The sequence below is a fragment of the Meles meles genome, chromosome 21 (assembly GCF_922984935.1).
Source record: "Meles meles chromosome 21, mMelMel3.1 paternal haplotype, whole genome shotgun sequence".
Lineage (NCBI taxonomy): Eukaryota > Metazoa > Chordata > Mammalia > Carnivora > Mustelidae > Meles > Meles meles.
Window position 1 is genome coordinate 40369499 of NC_060086.1, and position 16422 is coordinate 40385920.

Here is a 16422-nt window from a genome sequence, read left to right on the forward strand (position 1 = left end):
TACTACCCACTGAGTAAAAAGGCAACTCACGAAATGGGAGAAGCTATCTGGAAATCACATCTGTCAAGGGTGCCAGAGATTAATATTCAGAATACAGTAAGAACTCCTGAAACTCAACAATGCAACAAATAATCCAATTAAAAAATGGGCATAGGACTTTTTTTTTTTTTTTTTTGGTGTAGGACTTTATATAAATGGCCCATTAGTACATGAGAAGTTGCTCAACAACACTGATCACTAGGAAAATTCAAATCAAATCTACAGGGAGATACCGCCTCAGGTATCAGTGGCTACCATCAAAAAACCCAGAAAACGGCGAGTACTGGTGAGGATGTGGACAAAATGGAATCCTTGTGCAGTGTTGGTAGAAATGCAGAATGACAGAGCCACATGGAAAACACCGATGGTTCCTCAAGAAATTAAACATACAATTATCACATGATCCAGCAATTCCACTTCCAGGCATACACACAAAAGAACTGAAAGCAGCGTGTCGAAGAGGTATTTGTATAGCCAAGTCTGTAACAGCTTGATTCACAACAGCTAAAACATGGAAGCTACCAAAGTATCAACAGATGCACAGATAAGTAAAATGCGGTCTATATGGATGACGGAGTATTATTCTGACTTCAAAAGGAAGCAATTCTGTAATGTATAATACAGACAAATCCATGAGGATACCATCCTAAGTGAAAAAAGCCAGTTACACAAAGACAAATTCTGTATGATTCCACTGCTGCGAGGTACTCCGAGGAGTCAAAATCATAGACAGAAAGTAGAACAGCGTTCACAGAATCGGGCAGGGGTGGGGAGATGTGAAGTTGTTTAATGGGTATAGAGCTTCAGCTTTATAAGATGACAAGAGTTATGGAAGTGGATGGTGATAGCTGCACAACAATGTAAATGTATTTCAAACCACTGAGCCATGCACCTGAAAATGGTTAGGACAGTAAATTCCATGTAAAGTCTATTTTCCCGCAGTGGGGGTGGGGGGAAGAGCACTGGCTCCAGCACCTTTCTTGCCTGCAGATGGCAACTGTGGTCCATTCACCTGAGAAGCTACATAACACGGAAGTTCAGCACTTAACTCCTAAGCAGTCAGCCCTGCTACTCACAAACGAGACTTCTGTTCCGAACGGGACAAGGTTTCCAATACGAATCTACCTCTCAACTTCTACAAGGAGCCATTATCTCAAAACAGGTAAGAGCAGACTGAGGTGAGAAGAGCGCGCCCCAACTCGGAGCCGAAGCGGGACAACGAACGACAAAGACAAAACCGCACAGATAACTTCCCTCTTCAAGGGAAGAGTAAGAGCCGCGCACAGCAACCAGCACACCCTCCGACTACTCAAGCGCGATGGGGGTTGAGTCAGCCAGAGGGTGAATCCCTGAGGGCAGGGACCCTGTTGGCCTGGCACGACAGAAGCACTCTGGTATCTCTTTACTGCAAGAACGCTCCACCGCGTCACCACACCGACCGCACTGGCTGCTCGCGGCCCTCACCTGGCCTGCATCCAGCCTTTGGGCCACAAAGGTTTGACCTCAGCATCCAGAAAGGCCTTCACATAGTCCTCCCAAGACTGGGTCTTGTTGTTCCTCTCCAGATCGTAGCTCTCCAGTTTTATCTTCACCACGTGACAGAGCAGCTCCCTGAGAGGTAGAAAGAAGTCAAAAACTTCAAACTACCCCAAATGCTTCTTTCAAGGTTTCAATCATGTGCTTTCAGCAGCCCTGATTAAAGTAAATGATTCTAACCTTCATTAGAAACACAGGAACATGCTCAGACACTGGCCCCACAAACCCTCCAATGAGGCAAGGTCCCAGTTTGGGCACACCTGATTTCATCATTCCACTGGAACTTCTTCCGGGGTCCCATTATCCTCCTGCCCCCCTTTTCCTCATCTTCTTCCTCATCAGAGCACATCCGCTCCCTCTGCTCCTTGTCCTTCTCCTCTTCCAGCATCCTATAGTGTAAATAGGACCAATGGGACCCTAAGGTCACCACCATGGAAGAACTACTTCCTCCCAGACCCACCGCCTCCCTGCTGCCCACCCCTGCCCCAGGCTTTCAAGAGAAGGTGAAAATGCTGCAGAAGAGCCAAGAGTCTCATTCACAAATGTAATCACGGGGAAGAAAAGAAAGAAAGAGAAGAGGCAAGAGGATGATGTCATGTGAGTGCCATGAGACACACTTACTTAGCAACCTTGGCTTGTGTGTGTGCCTGGCATTCATCCTGGTACTTGGCCATCTGCTCCGGCATTGCCCTTCCAATGGCTTCCTTAAGCTTCTGGAGAGGATCCTTCAGACGCCCTCCCTGCAGAGAGGAGGACATTTTGTAAGACTGGTTTACACATCACTTCTTATACTGAGGATACACTACTGGGATAATTGCACGAAGGCAGGACAACAGCAGATGTGGCATCTGTGAAGACTCAGTCACCCTCTCCGCTGGGCCCTGAAGCCAAGGGACTCTACTCCACAGTCACCCACCTGTTCATAGAGGTGAAGTTTCCGAGCACGTTTGACCAGGGTGTCCTTGCTGCAGGGCAGGAATGAAGCAAGATAGGCATACACCCCAGAACGGATTTGGCTACTCAGCTCCCGAGTTTGCACCTCTATGCTGAAGAACAGAACAGAGTCATCAAGAACCCGCAGCTCACTGGAGCTCCTCGCATCATGAGGTCACCCTACTGCAGAGAGGGGGAGCCAACAACAGCTCAAACCTCACACTGTCGGTCACACAATGTAACTGAGTGACCAGTGGAACAGATCCCCAGGAGTCACCAAATCAGAAGTCCCACACCTGACGAACTTGGCTAGGTACAGAGGGCCAAGGCCCTCACGTCAAAGACAAGACCAACTCAAAGGTAGTCAGGAAAACAGAACCCAAGAGAACAAGCTCTCAAGTACTAAATTTCACAAACAAAAAGAACACAAGAGCTTTCAAAATGAAAGTGATTGGGTTACTTGCTGTAGACAGGAAATACTTTCCAACAGTGTTTCCTTTTTTCCCCAGTTTTATCCCTAATAAGGAGGTCAGGAAAATCCTCACCCCTTCAGTGTCCCCATCTAAATGAGCAGAAAAAATATTTGTCTTCAATCCCTTGAGCTCTCTGTATTTGGCATGCCTGGCAGGCTACTGTTGACACAGTAGCGCAGGCTACTGTGCTGACCCTCAGGTGCTCCCTATAGTCCAGGCTTCCTGACCCAGGCCGCCAATCCCCATCCTGGTCACTTGCTAGAACATTCCCAAGCCTTAACAACTGTTCCTACATGTGCAAAATCCTCAGTTGTTGAGCAACAAGCTTCCTCTGCTAAATAATGCAATGCAGAGAGAGAAGCCGGCAGAGCTGGAAGGCCGGATACCAAGAACTCGGTTTGGATTTCTATGTGCAGGGTTTTTTTTTTGCTTTTTAATCTAATTCATACATGTGCAACATCTCAGAGGCTCAGGTACCTGGAAGAAGTGCCAAGGGATATTTACATAGCCAGGCCTTGGGAGAAGAGAGAGCGAGAGGAAAATGATCCTAGGAGAGAAGACTCCTGTGGTTACACCAAGTTATCTCTTATTTTCCTGGATTCTCAAAGACAGGCAAAGCAACACTTTTTCTCTCTCTCATCTCATACTTGCCAGGAAATCCTCTTGCAACTGGCCATGAATATTAAACAAGTGCTCTAATAATACCTGCTGCCTAAGGTCAGTAAGGCCTATCATTTCTTGGAGATAAATATTTGGTGCACCCAACCCCCTCTTAAAAAAAGAATAAACAATAAAAACCACTTTTTTTCCTCTCATAAGTGGTCATCGTTAATGCAGTTCGATCAGAGCTCATCTCCCCTAGCCTGCTCAAGCCAGGCATGGTAAGAGCAGATGCCCGGAAACAAAAGATACTCACTCTAAGAGGGTGCCATTAACATCTTGGGTGAAGAACTTCTGTCTGCTCTCTCCTTCAGCAGCTCTGGCAGCCTGGTTCACAGCAGACAGTAACATCCGTTAGTGCACTTTCGCCACGCGACCACACATGCCCGCAGGCACAAGACCAGTCAGTCCCTACAGAACACCTGTCAATTTGATAAAATCCTCACGGTGCCCTTCCCTACTCAGTCCTAATCCCAGATTAAGTTCACCTATGACGGCTATATGCTCCACAATTGGTATATCCAGCTTTTTCAAATGCTTTTTTCAAAAGAATCTATGCAAAAGCATCTGCGGACTGTCCGTTCTTCCCAGGACTTGAAAAGACAGCCACAAAAAAGAACATCTACAAAGCCAAAGCAATCATGATGCATTTGATTCAACCAGCTAGTTAACTCCTGTGACTGGCAGTCTGTCACCTCAACTGTGAGTTGCTATTTCCATATGTCTACAGTATAAAAACAATTAAGAACCTCCACAAAACCGCAAAATCCAAAGACCTTTATTCCCCTCACCCGTAAATAATAATAAAGTGCTACTTTAGTATTTAAGAGCATTGTAATTCTTGGGAAAGTCACAATCTAGTTACAGTGTCTCACAAACTCTCTTACCCAGACCATCTGAACTACTAACACACCTTCCTACCTATTGACACAAGGAGCAGAGCAGGCTACTATACAGTCTTTTGCCTCCCATGAGAACACAGTTAGCACCCTGGATGGCAGCCAGGACAGGCAGTCAGGGCACCGAGTGCAGAAGTCAGGAAAGCAATCACGGCAAGAGTCTGAACCACTGGTTCTCATATCCAGCTGCATATTGGAATTTCCTGGTGGCCTTCCCCACCCTAGACCAACCACATCAGAATCTCTGGGGATGAGGCCCAGGCATCTGCTTCTTTAAAAGGAGCCCCGGTAACTCTAATATGCAGAGGGGATTGAGAACCGCTGATCTAACGCAAGAGTTGCTGGTCCAAAGGTTTTAGGCAAAAATAAAGTATCTAAAATCAGGATTGATATAGAATAATGATCACAAACAAGGGCAATAAGATGATTGTCTAAAATAATCCTCATCAACCACTCCAGGCACTGAGAACCAACCTCCACCTTCCCATCACCCCATTTGCCTTCCCTCACAGTATCCTCTATGTCTTCTTCCTACCTCTGCTCCCTCTCTGTCTTCTCCGTTAAAACTCCCTAAATAGAGATAGAGCCCAAAGGTCTACCTAGAACTACCTTCTCCTAATATCTTCTTCTCCTTCACAGCTTTGAAGTAACACAATGCATGTAGATCTCTCAAATCTAAATCTCTAGTGCTATACCCTTTCTTCTAAACTCTGGATTAGAATTTCCAATTACTTCTGTGAATGGATGATCCTCTGGTATGGACACTCACCCCAAACCAAACCCACTAGCTTCTGCTCCTCCTCCTGTGTTTCCCACTTCTAATAACTACACTCCATCCTCCTGAAAATCCTTCCACTCCCCTCTTTAAAACCCTCAGGTAGCTCTCTCCAAACCCAGCATCAAATCCAAACTCCTTTATGTGGCATTTATGACCTTACAGGATCTGGCCCCAGCCAGCCACTCCAGCTTCACATCCCCCACCACACTCCAGGGGGTTCCATTCCATCCGACTTAACAACTCCTTGTCCATCCTCAGCTCTATGCCCTGGCTCCCTATAAGACCATCTCACCACTGGCCCTGGCCAAGCCTGTTGCCTCCAGTCTGATTCGTATGTATCTTAAGGTGCTTCTGTCTTACCTCCTCAAAGCTGGCTGTTCACCTGATCATCTGCTTGGCCACCCAAACATCAGAGCTTACCTCATTCTGCTCTGTCCTACAGCCAGGTGTTCACACATCTACTGGTCCACTTACAGAACAAGCTCACGGAGAACATGAATGAATCTTACTTGTCAATAGATTTCCCACAGCTGCCTATCACATAATAAAGTTTAGTAAATGTTGCCTGAGTGAATGCATGAAGGAAAAACAGGTATTATTGAAAGAATGCAACCAGAGGGACCAGAGGAGACACAAAACTCAAGCTTCTGCAGACCCTGGAGGGAGGGAGGGAAGTACAAAGGCCCAGGATGAAAGGGGGTGAAATGGCTGGATGGAAATGAAATAAAGGGTGTGACTTTTAATCCATTCATCCACCTGCCAATTTCTTACAGTCTCAGAAGGATTCAGAATTCTAGGCATTTCTAATGTACTGAGGGTATGACTTTAGTTTGAGAGAAAATAAAACTGGGTCATTCTCTTACTTAAGCTTACACACTGCTAGCTACAAGATCCAGAAGCACTTCCATATTAATTCAATCTAATTACTTTAACATGTACTTCAAATGCCCCACTGTTTGTAAGACCTATCAACAAGCCTGGGTTTCCATTCGAATTTTATTTTTAGATATCAGACTGTTCCTCCAGTGTGTCATAGGCTTTCTGGAAATATACTTCTTAAGATTTTTTTCTGATGCCTTTTGAATTGTGTAGACAATTATCTCTGAGGGTCTGGTTTTATACGGAGAAAATTAGTCACGTGCTCTATTTTTATTTTTTTAAGTATTTTGAGAGACAGAGAAGGAAAGAGACAGAGAGCACATGAACAGGGAGGGAGAAGGGCAGACGCAGAGGGAAAGAAGCAGACTCCCAGCTGAGCGTGGACCCTGATGCGGGGCTCAATCTCACAACCCCGAGATCATGACCTGAGCCAAAACCAAGAGTCAGACTCAACTGACTAGCCACGCAGGTGCCCCTCAAGTGTTCTATTTTTAAATAAATCTCATTAAAAGAACAGATTTTTATCTGACAGTCTTCCGGAGAAATAAGTGAGGCTCCTCAACCCTAAGAAGAGACACCCTGGCTTATGGAGTTGTACATGTTGATCAATCCTAAATTAGGAAATGAAGTTAAACCAAACAGCCCAATCATGCTGATTTATAATAATTCCAATAGCCCTTTAATGAACTGTTTTAATTAGAAGAAAAGCCACTTGCAGCCTCTTAGCACTTAAATCAGAACCTTACATACTGTACCTGTTTTTGCTGGTATGATTTTCTTTTTAGAAAAGATCAAACAGGTTAGTTGTTTTGTTTTGTTTTGTTTTTTTCTACCTTTTTCTCCTTGGATCCAGACCTCCCTGGATTTGTGATGTAGGAGTTCTAAGTCTATAGGAGGGCAAGCTGTGAGCAGGTAGATTAGAGGGGTGGGCGACATGGGGTTTCTGTTTCTTTTCTTTCCTCAATGTTGTTCCCATTTTATGCTTGAGTCAACAGACCTGGGTCATCTGTATGGACCAGGCTGACTAGCTGCCAAACTACATCAAGACAAGTACCCGGGGGTGGGGGTGGGGGGGTGGCAGGGAAGGGGGACACGACACACCTGACCTTTCCAACAACCAAGACAAAAGGCACAATCAAAGCATATTAAGTGCAGACAGGGTAAGGCCATCAAATCAAATCACTGGATTTCTTGGGAACCATAAAAATGTACAATACAAGGGAACAGGAAATGAAAAACAGGCTAACATAAGAAAACAGTGACCACTGCTTGGGCATCCACCAGCGCAGCCTTCTTAGGGTTCCTCTTTAACATATTTAAGTTTTCAAATAGATTTATTTCAAAGTTTTAGGCATCATGTCTAGTTAGAAGGTAAATCTAATTCTCGCTTCCCACAGCAAAGATTAATTCCTATGGAACGGATACGTATCAGATTAGAATCAGTTTATAGATGGCAAAGAGGACCTCAGATCCCTTCCCTCCCAGTACATGCACTCTGCCGCAGGGAGGTGGCCTCTAATTTCCCAACCCTCCAACCTGGTTTGCTCCTGCGACTTGCTTTACCAACAGAGTGGGAGAAGGGATGTGAACACACAACTTCTATGGCTAGATCTCACAGGCCTTGCAGCTTCCACCTTCATTCTCTTGATATGTTGCCCTGAAACTGCCATACCCTGGAGAAACCCAGGATGAAAGATCAGAGGAGGGAAACGCCAGATGCTCTGGTCATCTTGGCCATCCCAGCCGTCCCAGCACCTGGCTGACTTGCCAGCTGAATGTAGCCACAAGAGTAAGCCAGGCAGGGCCAGAAGAGGAACTGCCCAGTCACCCAGAGTCAGGAGAAACGAACTATTCTTTGAAGCCCTAAGATTTGGGCAGTTTTCTAGACAACAGTAGGAACTGATATATTTATTACCCAGGGCCAAAATTTTAAATGTAAACAATCTTATAGAAATAAAAGAGTATAAAAGATAGTAAGGGGAGTGAAAAATAAAGTGAGAAACACATAACACTACTAACGTTACAGTTACGTACATCAAGTTTAATTTAAATTTTTAAAACGCAATGTCCAGTCCAATATTGAGGACAGGGCTCCTTATTAAGGATCCAAATATCCATGGGTGGCTTTTGGAATCGTATGCAGATTTTGTGTACATAGCCTTTTCTCTACTGGGAAGAATAGCTTTCCCAGCAGATGCTCAGTGAGATCTGGGTTTAGAGCACTGGTGCACACGTGCAGGAGCCTCCCAAGCTCGGCCCTGGTGGGAAACAGAGCACCTGAGCATTCTCTGGAATGGCATTAATAACTTTCTAAAAATAAGCCTCCTTTTCCATGCAACCATCAGAAGTGATGAGGGCTTCACAATAATATTTATTAAGTGAAGAAAGCAGGAAACAATTATTCACAACTATAATTACAACTGCATAAAAACATACACAGAAGCTAGAAAGGAATAAGCAAATTGAAAATAGTTTTCAGATTGGCAGAATGACGGGTAATCCCCACTTTCTACCCCGTTTCCCAAAATTTCTTAACACTGTTATAGTAGAAGGGCCAGGTGATGACTAAAGTATCAATTTCACACATGAACACCGTATATTCATTTCAGTATGTCAATTTGTCCTGGTCACCACCTTCCCACCAAAACCCAAGCCTACCTTATCTACGGGATCCAGAACCCTGTCTCCATTGTCCCAAGAGATAACCTGGCAATCGCTGAGGAAGGACAGCTTGCTCAGGGTCCATCCAGTGGACTCCAGAAAGCGAGGCTTTCTTGAATCACAACCCAATGCTGTTGCATGTTAAGTCACTCTGTATCCATTGAACCGGTCCATCTTTCCCAAGAAATTGAAATAATGAGTCTAAGTTATCAGACTAGAACACTACCTATGGTGGGGATAGGGACAAATCCAAGAATGGTTTTGACTTTTCTCTCAAGAAATGACTGGCTACTGCCACATAGATCTCACTCAGCTTACTTAACAAGACTTTCAGAAGCTACAAAACAATTTGATTACAAACTGGAGGATTGAGAAGAACATTTTTAAACAAATTCTGAGAGCAAACACAGAACAGTATGCTCAAACATGCCAAGTTCAGATTCAACTACTTCCAACTTAATGTCTTATTAAGATATACTCTGAATCCCTGACATGGCACAATTCATTTAAGTCATCACATTCAGACAGAATACTGCACACAGGCTAACGAGGAAGAACAAGAAATCCAAGTAAGACATTTGCTTTACTTTGTATGTTGTGCTTAAATATTTTTTGGAAACAAGAAAATCATTTGTAGCACTGGTTAACATTTTACCCTTCCCTAAAACACGAGAGATTACGTATAACAGTGATTCTGAAATCCTGTGAGAATCACTGGCTTAAGACTTAAGCTACAGACTATGAATGCCGCAGGAGTTGCATTGTAAGTCATGATGCCCAAGGTAAAACGTTTTAATTAAAAGTCATCGTAACTAACGACCTATGCTTGGTTTATGGTTAGTAATACATTACCAAATTGACAATTCTTAGCACTCTAAAAATCCATTCCCAATTGCCATCGGCTGCTATAGCCCAAAGACTATCACTGTTTTCAGTGGTTCAAGGACATCACTAAGGTTCAGCTCCTTTTCATCTACCACGTGAACCTTAGGCATTCCTGTAACCACTACCTAATGGTGACAACAGGCAAGCCCCAGGAGCAACTGAAACCCAGGGGCAACTAAGCACATACTCTCTGTGGGTAACATTCATCTGCAAGCTTTGGTGAATTGTGAAAACTTTCAAAGATTACTAAAATGACCCCTCTGTGCCCCAGCTGCCTGCTGCCGACATCAGTGTCAGTCTACTGCACCAAAGGAAGACATCTGCAGGGAAGGAACTGATAGGCAGGAAATGGAAAGACAGAAATTCCCCCCAGAAGAAAGTAGATTTTCCAGGTCTGGAAGAACCACAAAAGGCCTAAAAGTGATGTCTGATGGGCAGAGCTTACGTGGTTTCCTCACTTGGGAGGAGAAGAGAGCTTGGAAAAGCTTACACCAAAACTGCCAATTCACTAAGGGTTGCTCTGGGCAGGGAGCTTCATGTGGTGCAGAACCAGCGTCAATCTGCCCAAACCGCTTCCAGGAAAGCCCGGCCACTCCGTGTCACCATACCTGAGCCAGCTCCTTAACGCGCTTCTCCAGGGGTGCAGGCAGGCCTTCAGGGAGGGAAGAGGGCTGCCTGAATTCCTGGTCCAGTCCCACCCCAAGGGAATCGCTCTCATCATCCATATCACGGAAAGGGCTTCCTTCTGGAGACTCACTGAGCAGCTGCTCCAAGTCCAAATCAGTCAGCGAGTCCATGGCAGTGGCTGCCTGGAGCAAGTCGTTGTCAGAAGTGGAGCCAAAGAGTGAGAGCAAGGGGTCGGAGGTGCCCTCCAATTCCCGCAGGCCCTGAGCTTCCGCCGACGAGACCGCTACGGGCTTATGGTCTTCGTCCCTCTTTCTCTGAGCCTCTTTCTCCTTCTGAAATTTCTTTAGCATCTCTTTAACACTCAAAGCCCCAGAATATTTCTTTTTCTTCTTCTCCTTACTGGCATTGAGGGCTGTGAAGCTGCAAGCAAGGAGGAAATTGGTTACGAGGGCTGCAGTATACCTCGAAAGGGAAATTCATGAGAGACTGCCCCTGCTCCCAGCGCAACTGTCTCCAGGAACCTCAGTCACAAGGCCACCCTTTTACTCCTCCTCCCTCCTCTTGGCTTATGGAGCTCCTTCTTGCTGGGACCAAAGCTTGAGATTTAATACAGGTTAGCAAAACAGTGTCTCAGAATGCTAAATATCCGATGTGTTTTTAAAAACCACTGCCAGGCTGAAATAAAAGGTTGCGAAAAAAGGGGTGGGGGGCAAGAAAAGTATTTAGCAGGAAAGAGCAGGAGCAGCAGAGAGCAGCAGCAACTTGAAGGGCAGCTGGGGTGAGACCAAGTGAGGCGAAGAAAGCAGGACCACAGAAGACAAAGGGAATGGCAGAGACGGAAGGAGAACTGGGGCAGAGGAGGGGAGCCCAAGAGAACAAGAAACATCAGCAGTCACACAGCGACAGAAATAGCGGCCAACACTGACAGAGGGACAGAGAGAACTCCAGCGTCTGACACACAGAGATGTGAGAGCACCGACTGCCCAGAAGGGCACTGCGGGAGGCGTGAGAGGGAACGGAAGGCCAGGCCCTGCTGCCTCTTCTGAAGCTGTGAGGAGGAGGGCGCGTCAGCTCCCGGGTGTCCTGCCCTAACAGGTCAGATTTTATCCTAGCAAAGAAGCTGCTGCCTCTCACCCGGCTTTGGAAAACTTGGACTTTTTCGATTTCTTCTCCTTGTCATAAGTGTCATCTTTTTTCTTCTTCTTTATCTTCTCACCACCTTCCTTCAACTTCCGCTTCTGAGAATTAAAGACAAGGCACAGTTACACGGCTCCCTAACTCAGGGAGCAAGTGCACTACACAGCACTGGCCTTGCTCCGCCCAGGGGACATCCTGAGAGCTGTCTTACTGTCTTCATAAGCAACAGCTTTCAGATCGGTCCCTGGACCACAGACCTGCAACAGGTCAACACAGCGTTCCCACTGACAGTGTCTCCTGGAAGCACCCAGGGCTGAGGCAAGAGGCCATTCTGTAGCCTGAAACTTTTCTAGTCCAAGTGAGCTGTATATGGGCCCTACCTCTTATTTGAAACACACAGGCAGTGGTGGGCAGATTTCAAAATGAACTTATCTTAAGGCTAACTTATTTTTGGTGGGGTGACAGCCCTGGGAACTGAAGTCCTCTACATGTCCACAGAAGAGACACAGCAAGGCTGGTGCAAACTCCCCTCACTCCACATCCTTCACTGCCTTAAGTCCCCGCCCTGAGACCACCTCGAGAAACAAATCCTTGCTGAGCCTACTCGGACACAGGCATGGACACCTTCAGGTTCACGGCACCTCGCCACAGTACAGGTGTGAGAAGTGACCTGTCAGCCTTGGCACAGCTCATGCCTTTCCACCAAGCTCCTGAGCCATCCTAAACCAGCATTTTGGCAAGTCACCTACTGATCTTATAAAGTCATACAAGAAAAGCACTTCTGAAATCCAAAAGCAAGTATCGTTCTAACCTTTGGAGATTTCTTCTTCTTTTCTTTAATGAAGTCATCCTCAGATTCGGACGCTTGTCTAAACTGCAGCGTTCCCGAGTTAATGTAAAATCCTCCATACTTTGTAGTCAAAGAAGCCGGAACAAGCTCATCATACTGAAGGGGGGAAAACAAACAGTCAGCTGCAAGTTCTGGTACTCTAGTCCAAAGATACAGAGTGGGTCTTGGTAGAGCAGATATGACTGTGTTCTTCTGTCACTTTTCAGACAAGACCTGCTTCTGGTCAACCACGGATGTCCAAGCTCAAAGGCGTTTGGACAAATGTGATCAACATTTTCAGTGAGGGAACCATGGCCTGATCAAGCATGTCACTTCCTCTCTCTCTCTCTCTCACTAGGGCGGCCTTTTCTTGACACTGACGGCATGCCCACACCAACCCAACCTCCACCTCCAGGCCACCATCAGTAGAAGCTAAGGTGTTGTGATTCCAGCGGCATTTTCAGTTAAGGACTTACCGCCTCAGAATTATCAATGAAGGAGTCAGATTCGTCGTAACCGTATCCCATGTCAATCAGGTCCTGTATCCTATCTTTTCTACGTTTCTTTCCACCCTAAAATTTAAAATAGGTTATGTGCTTTTTCCACGTGTAACTGTAATAAAAACACATAGCATGAGGCCCACCCTTTTAACAACAAATGTTTAAGTCTAAGGCCACACACTCTCTTTGATACACAGAATTAATTGTTGCCTTGAATTCCATCAACTAGTGACTAAAGGTTGTAAAATCAGTGAAGCAGTCACACACACACACACACACACATACCCCTACACCCACTCCAAACCCCATTCCCTTGACGACCTTCTAAAAAGAAGAGATTTGTATCTGCATTACCTAAAACAGAAGAAGGAACTAAATGGCTTTCATGCTTTGTATCAAAACATTTATTCTAAGCATAAATTCTAGGAATAAAAGGCCCTTCTTGCTCATTCATCCATTTAGCTTCACACACCAGTGCCTGCCACATGCATTTTCTGTACCTTAATGCATTTATCTAATAATTGCATTTTGTTCTCTCCAACCTCTGTACTTGTTTAGATGATAATCCACTAAAGGAACATAAAAATGTCTGGAAACCTCTCCCACTCAACGAGGTTGTTTTGTTGCCCAAGAGAGGAATCTTACATATTTTTCTTCAAATTTCCGGGCAAGGGCCTCCACTTTATGTCTTTCCTTTTCTTCATCATTGAAAGGATCTGAGAGATCTTTCTTCTGTAAAGAGACCATTTCACAAAAATAAGAGTCACAAAAAAATTCCCATAATCCTATTCATAATACCTGCACTGACTATTCGATACCCATGAACTGCATAATGAAAACAGCTTTTTTCAAAAAAGCAAGATAAAACACATGCTACTCTCCCAACAGTGTTTACCTTAGTTGCTAAAGGAAATAAAGTTTCCATTCACATAATTCAACAAAACTTAACTAAATGCCTACAACTGCCCACCAAAGCACTATGTCTTAGAGGGCTCCAAATACGGCAAAGGGCATTTAGTTTAGATGCTCAACCTGTATAGAATTGTTTCAACAGAGTTGGTTTCCTTTGGTTTTGGTTTTTTTGAAGATTTTATTTATTTATATGAGAGAATGAGAGAGAGAGAGCATGAGAGGGGAGAAGGTCAGAGGGAGAAGTAGACTCCCTGCTGAGCAGGGAGCCTGATGTGGGACTCGATCCTAGGCACTCCAGGATCATGACCTGACCCGAGGGCAGTTGCTTAATGAACTGAGCCACCCAGGGGCTCCCAGTTGGTTTTCTTTGTAACCTAAAAACTATTCCACGCATTTAAAAACAGTACTCCAAGAAGGTCCTGACTTCCAAAGTCAATGGCTCAAAAAGGTTAAGAACCCACTGAAAGTAGTACAAGTCCTGGAGAGCTATTCTGCTGTATTTCTTAGTAGAGTGGTATGAAACTCCTCACTGCTATCAATAGTCAAAACAAAACAAAAAATAGTCAAAACCAGTTTTATAGCATTCCCTTTGCCTGGAAGCTTATCTTGATGGATCAATAATCTTATCTTTCCTCCCAATGTCAATACCCACTCCCAATATTTTCATGTGGTTTTCCAGTTTTATTTCTATTCCATGAATGTAGTTTTCCATTTTTCTCATCAAGGAAATTTTCCAGAGTTGGACCTTAAGCTTCTTTGGCAAGGAACCTTAATTTTAATAAAAGACTCCTAAACGGAATACATTTAAGTAGACAAAAATCACTAAAGACTGGATGCCCGTCTTAAGACCCTCCCATCCCTGCCCACTGGAATCCCATCCACTCATGAGGACCAGTTAAATGAGATATTGTGGAACGTACATAAAAGTGCCACAAGTGAGTGTTCTTTCATGCACTCATCTGTACCTTCTTATGTTTTCTATAACGATCACATATAACTCAAGTGCTTTAAGTAATATAAAGAACTTCCACCAATCTAGAGAAATACTGGATACAACGCATACTCTCTCATGTCTTACAACCAGTAGTTGTCCAAAAAGGACTACTTCTGCGTGCATGAAGGTCCACCTCTGTCCATGCCCAGCATCCGGAATGTAAGCTCTCTGCTGTCCAAGCCCTGCAGGGTTTGTATTTACATGAGACTTAGCAACTGCCACATTGTAACTCCTGTTACCCGTGTTGACATAATTCTAAAGTACCTACAAGACTGAAAGTTCCTTTGAGGCTGGGACAGTGACTTCTCCACCTTTATATAGTCCTCAGCATCTTGCCCAGTGCCTTTATAAGAAATATATGCTGGGGCGCCTGGGTGGCTCAGCTGTTGAGCGTCTGCGTTCAGCTCAGGTCATGATTCCAGGGTTCTGGGACTGAGCCCTGCATCGGCCTCCCTGCTCGGTGGGAAGCCTGCTTCTCCCTCTCCCACTTCCCCTGTTTGTGTTCCTTCTCTCACTGGGTCTCTCTCTGTCAAATAAATAAAATCTTTAAAAAAAAAAAAAAAAAATATATATATATATATATACACGCATTGGGGCATGTGGGTGGCTCAGTGGGTTAAGGCTTCTGCCTTCAGCTCGGGTCATGATCCCAGGGTCCTGGGATTGAGCCCCGCATTGGGCTCTCTCCTCAGCGGGGAGAGTGCTTCCTCCTCTCTCTGCCTGCCTCTCCGCCTACTTGTGATTTCTGTCAAATAAACAAATAAAATCCTAAAAAAAAAAAAAATATATATATATATATACACACACACACACACACTAACTGAATTAATACATGAATCCATCAAATTACATAATACTTTGAAAAACACAGGGTAGACACAAAGATTCAGGAGTTCTGAACCTGAGGGCCAGGAATGAATCCCCTGAAACTGAATCCAAAGCTCTATGTTATGCTCCATACATTTTTCTGCAATGGAGAACATGTGGATCCCTCAAAAAGGTGCAATCAGAGTACTAGAGTTCTCATTTCAGTTAAGCCCATAAAGACCTCAACCAAGCCCTGCTAGTGTCTCTTCCTCTCAAGGAAGATGATCCTATTCCAACCTTGGAAAAGAAATCGTGAATGGATTTGAAATTATTTTTTCTCATTCTGCCCAAAAGCCCTCAAATAACAGGTTGACCCTCGAAGAAACTTATTGGCTTCCACTCAGTTAATCAGATCTTAATCAGGGAAACACATTTTAACCTGAGCAAAGAAAACAGATAATCCTCCTAACCAAAGGCACTCACCCCAACAGCACAACAGTGAATTAAAAATGAAGGAGCACGGGCCACTGAGTTATGCTGCCAAAAATTGTACCTACGTGATCTCGTTCTACCCTCAAGCACTCTGGTAAGCCAGGTACCAGGCTGATGCTCATTTTACTAAGAGTTACTCTAGCGACCAAAATACTCCAAATCAGAGCAGTAGGCCTGTGTAGTACTTTGGAAGAGCAGGAAGATTTCTGGTGTCCTGGAAAATACTATATTTTATAATCCAGGCACAGGATACATGGGTGTATTGAGCTTGTGAAAATGCACCAACCTGTTAATTTATCATATATGCACTTTCCTTATGTATTTAATTCAGCAAATGATATTTTTTAAAATTTTACAATGTTAATTATCAAAACATCATTA

The 16422-nt window shown here is 44.5% G+C and overlaps 1 protein-coding gene across 4 annotated transcripts in view; it reads right to left on the bottom strand.

Moving 5' to 3' along the window:
• Positions 1-16422, bottom strand: part of UBN1 (ubinuclein 1) — a 39668-nt gene that overhangs the window by 17146 nt on the left and 6100 nt on the right. For all 4 annotated transcript variants that reach the window (XM_045994112.1, XM_045994111.1, XM_045994110.1 and 1 more), the window contains exons 3-12: positions 13482-13568; positions 12813-12908; positions 12319-12453; positions 11505-11608; positions 10352-10790; positions 3898-3968; positions 2492-2621; positions 2197-2315; positions 1836-1964; positions 1504-1650 (exon numbers count right to left, since the gene is read on the bottom strand). In XM_045994112.1, coding sequence (XP_045850068.1) covers positions 1504-1650; positions 1836-1964; positions 2197-2315; positions 2492-2621; positions 3898-3968; positions 10352-10790; positions 11505-11608; positions 12319-12453; positions 12813-12908; positions 13482-13568 — 1457 coding nt within the window. The remainder of the gene's footprint in view (positions 1-1503; positions 1651-1835; positions 1965-2196; positions 2316-2491; positions 2622-3897; positions 3969-10351; positions 10791-11504; positions 11609-12318; positions 12454-12812; positions 12909-13481; positions 13569-16422) is intronic.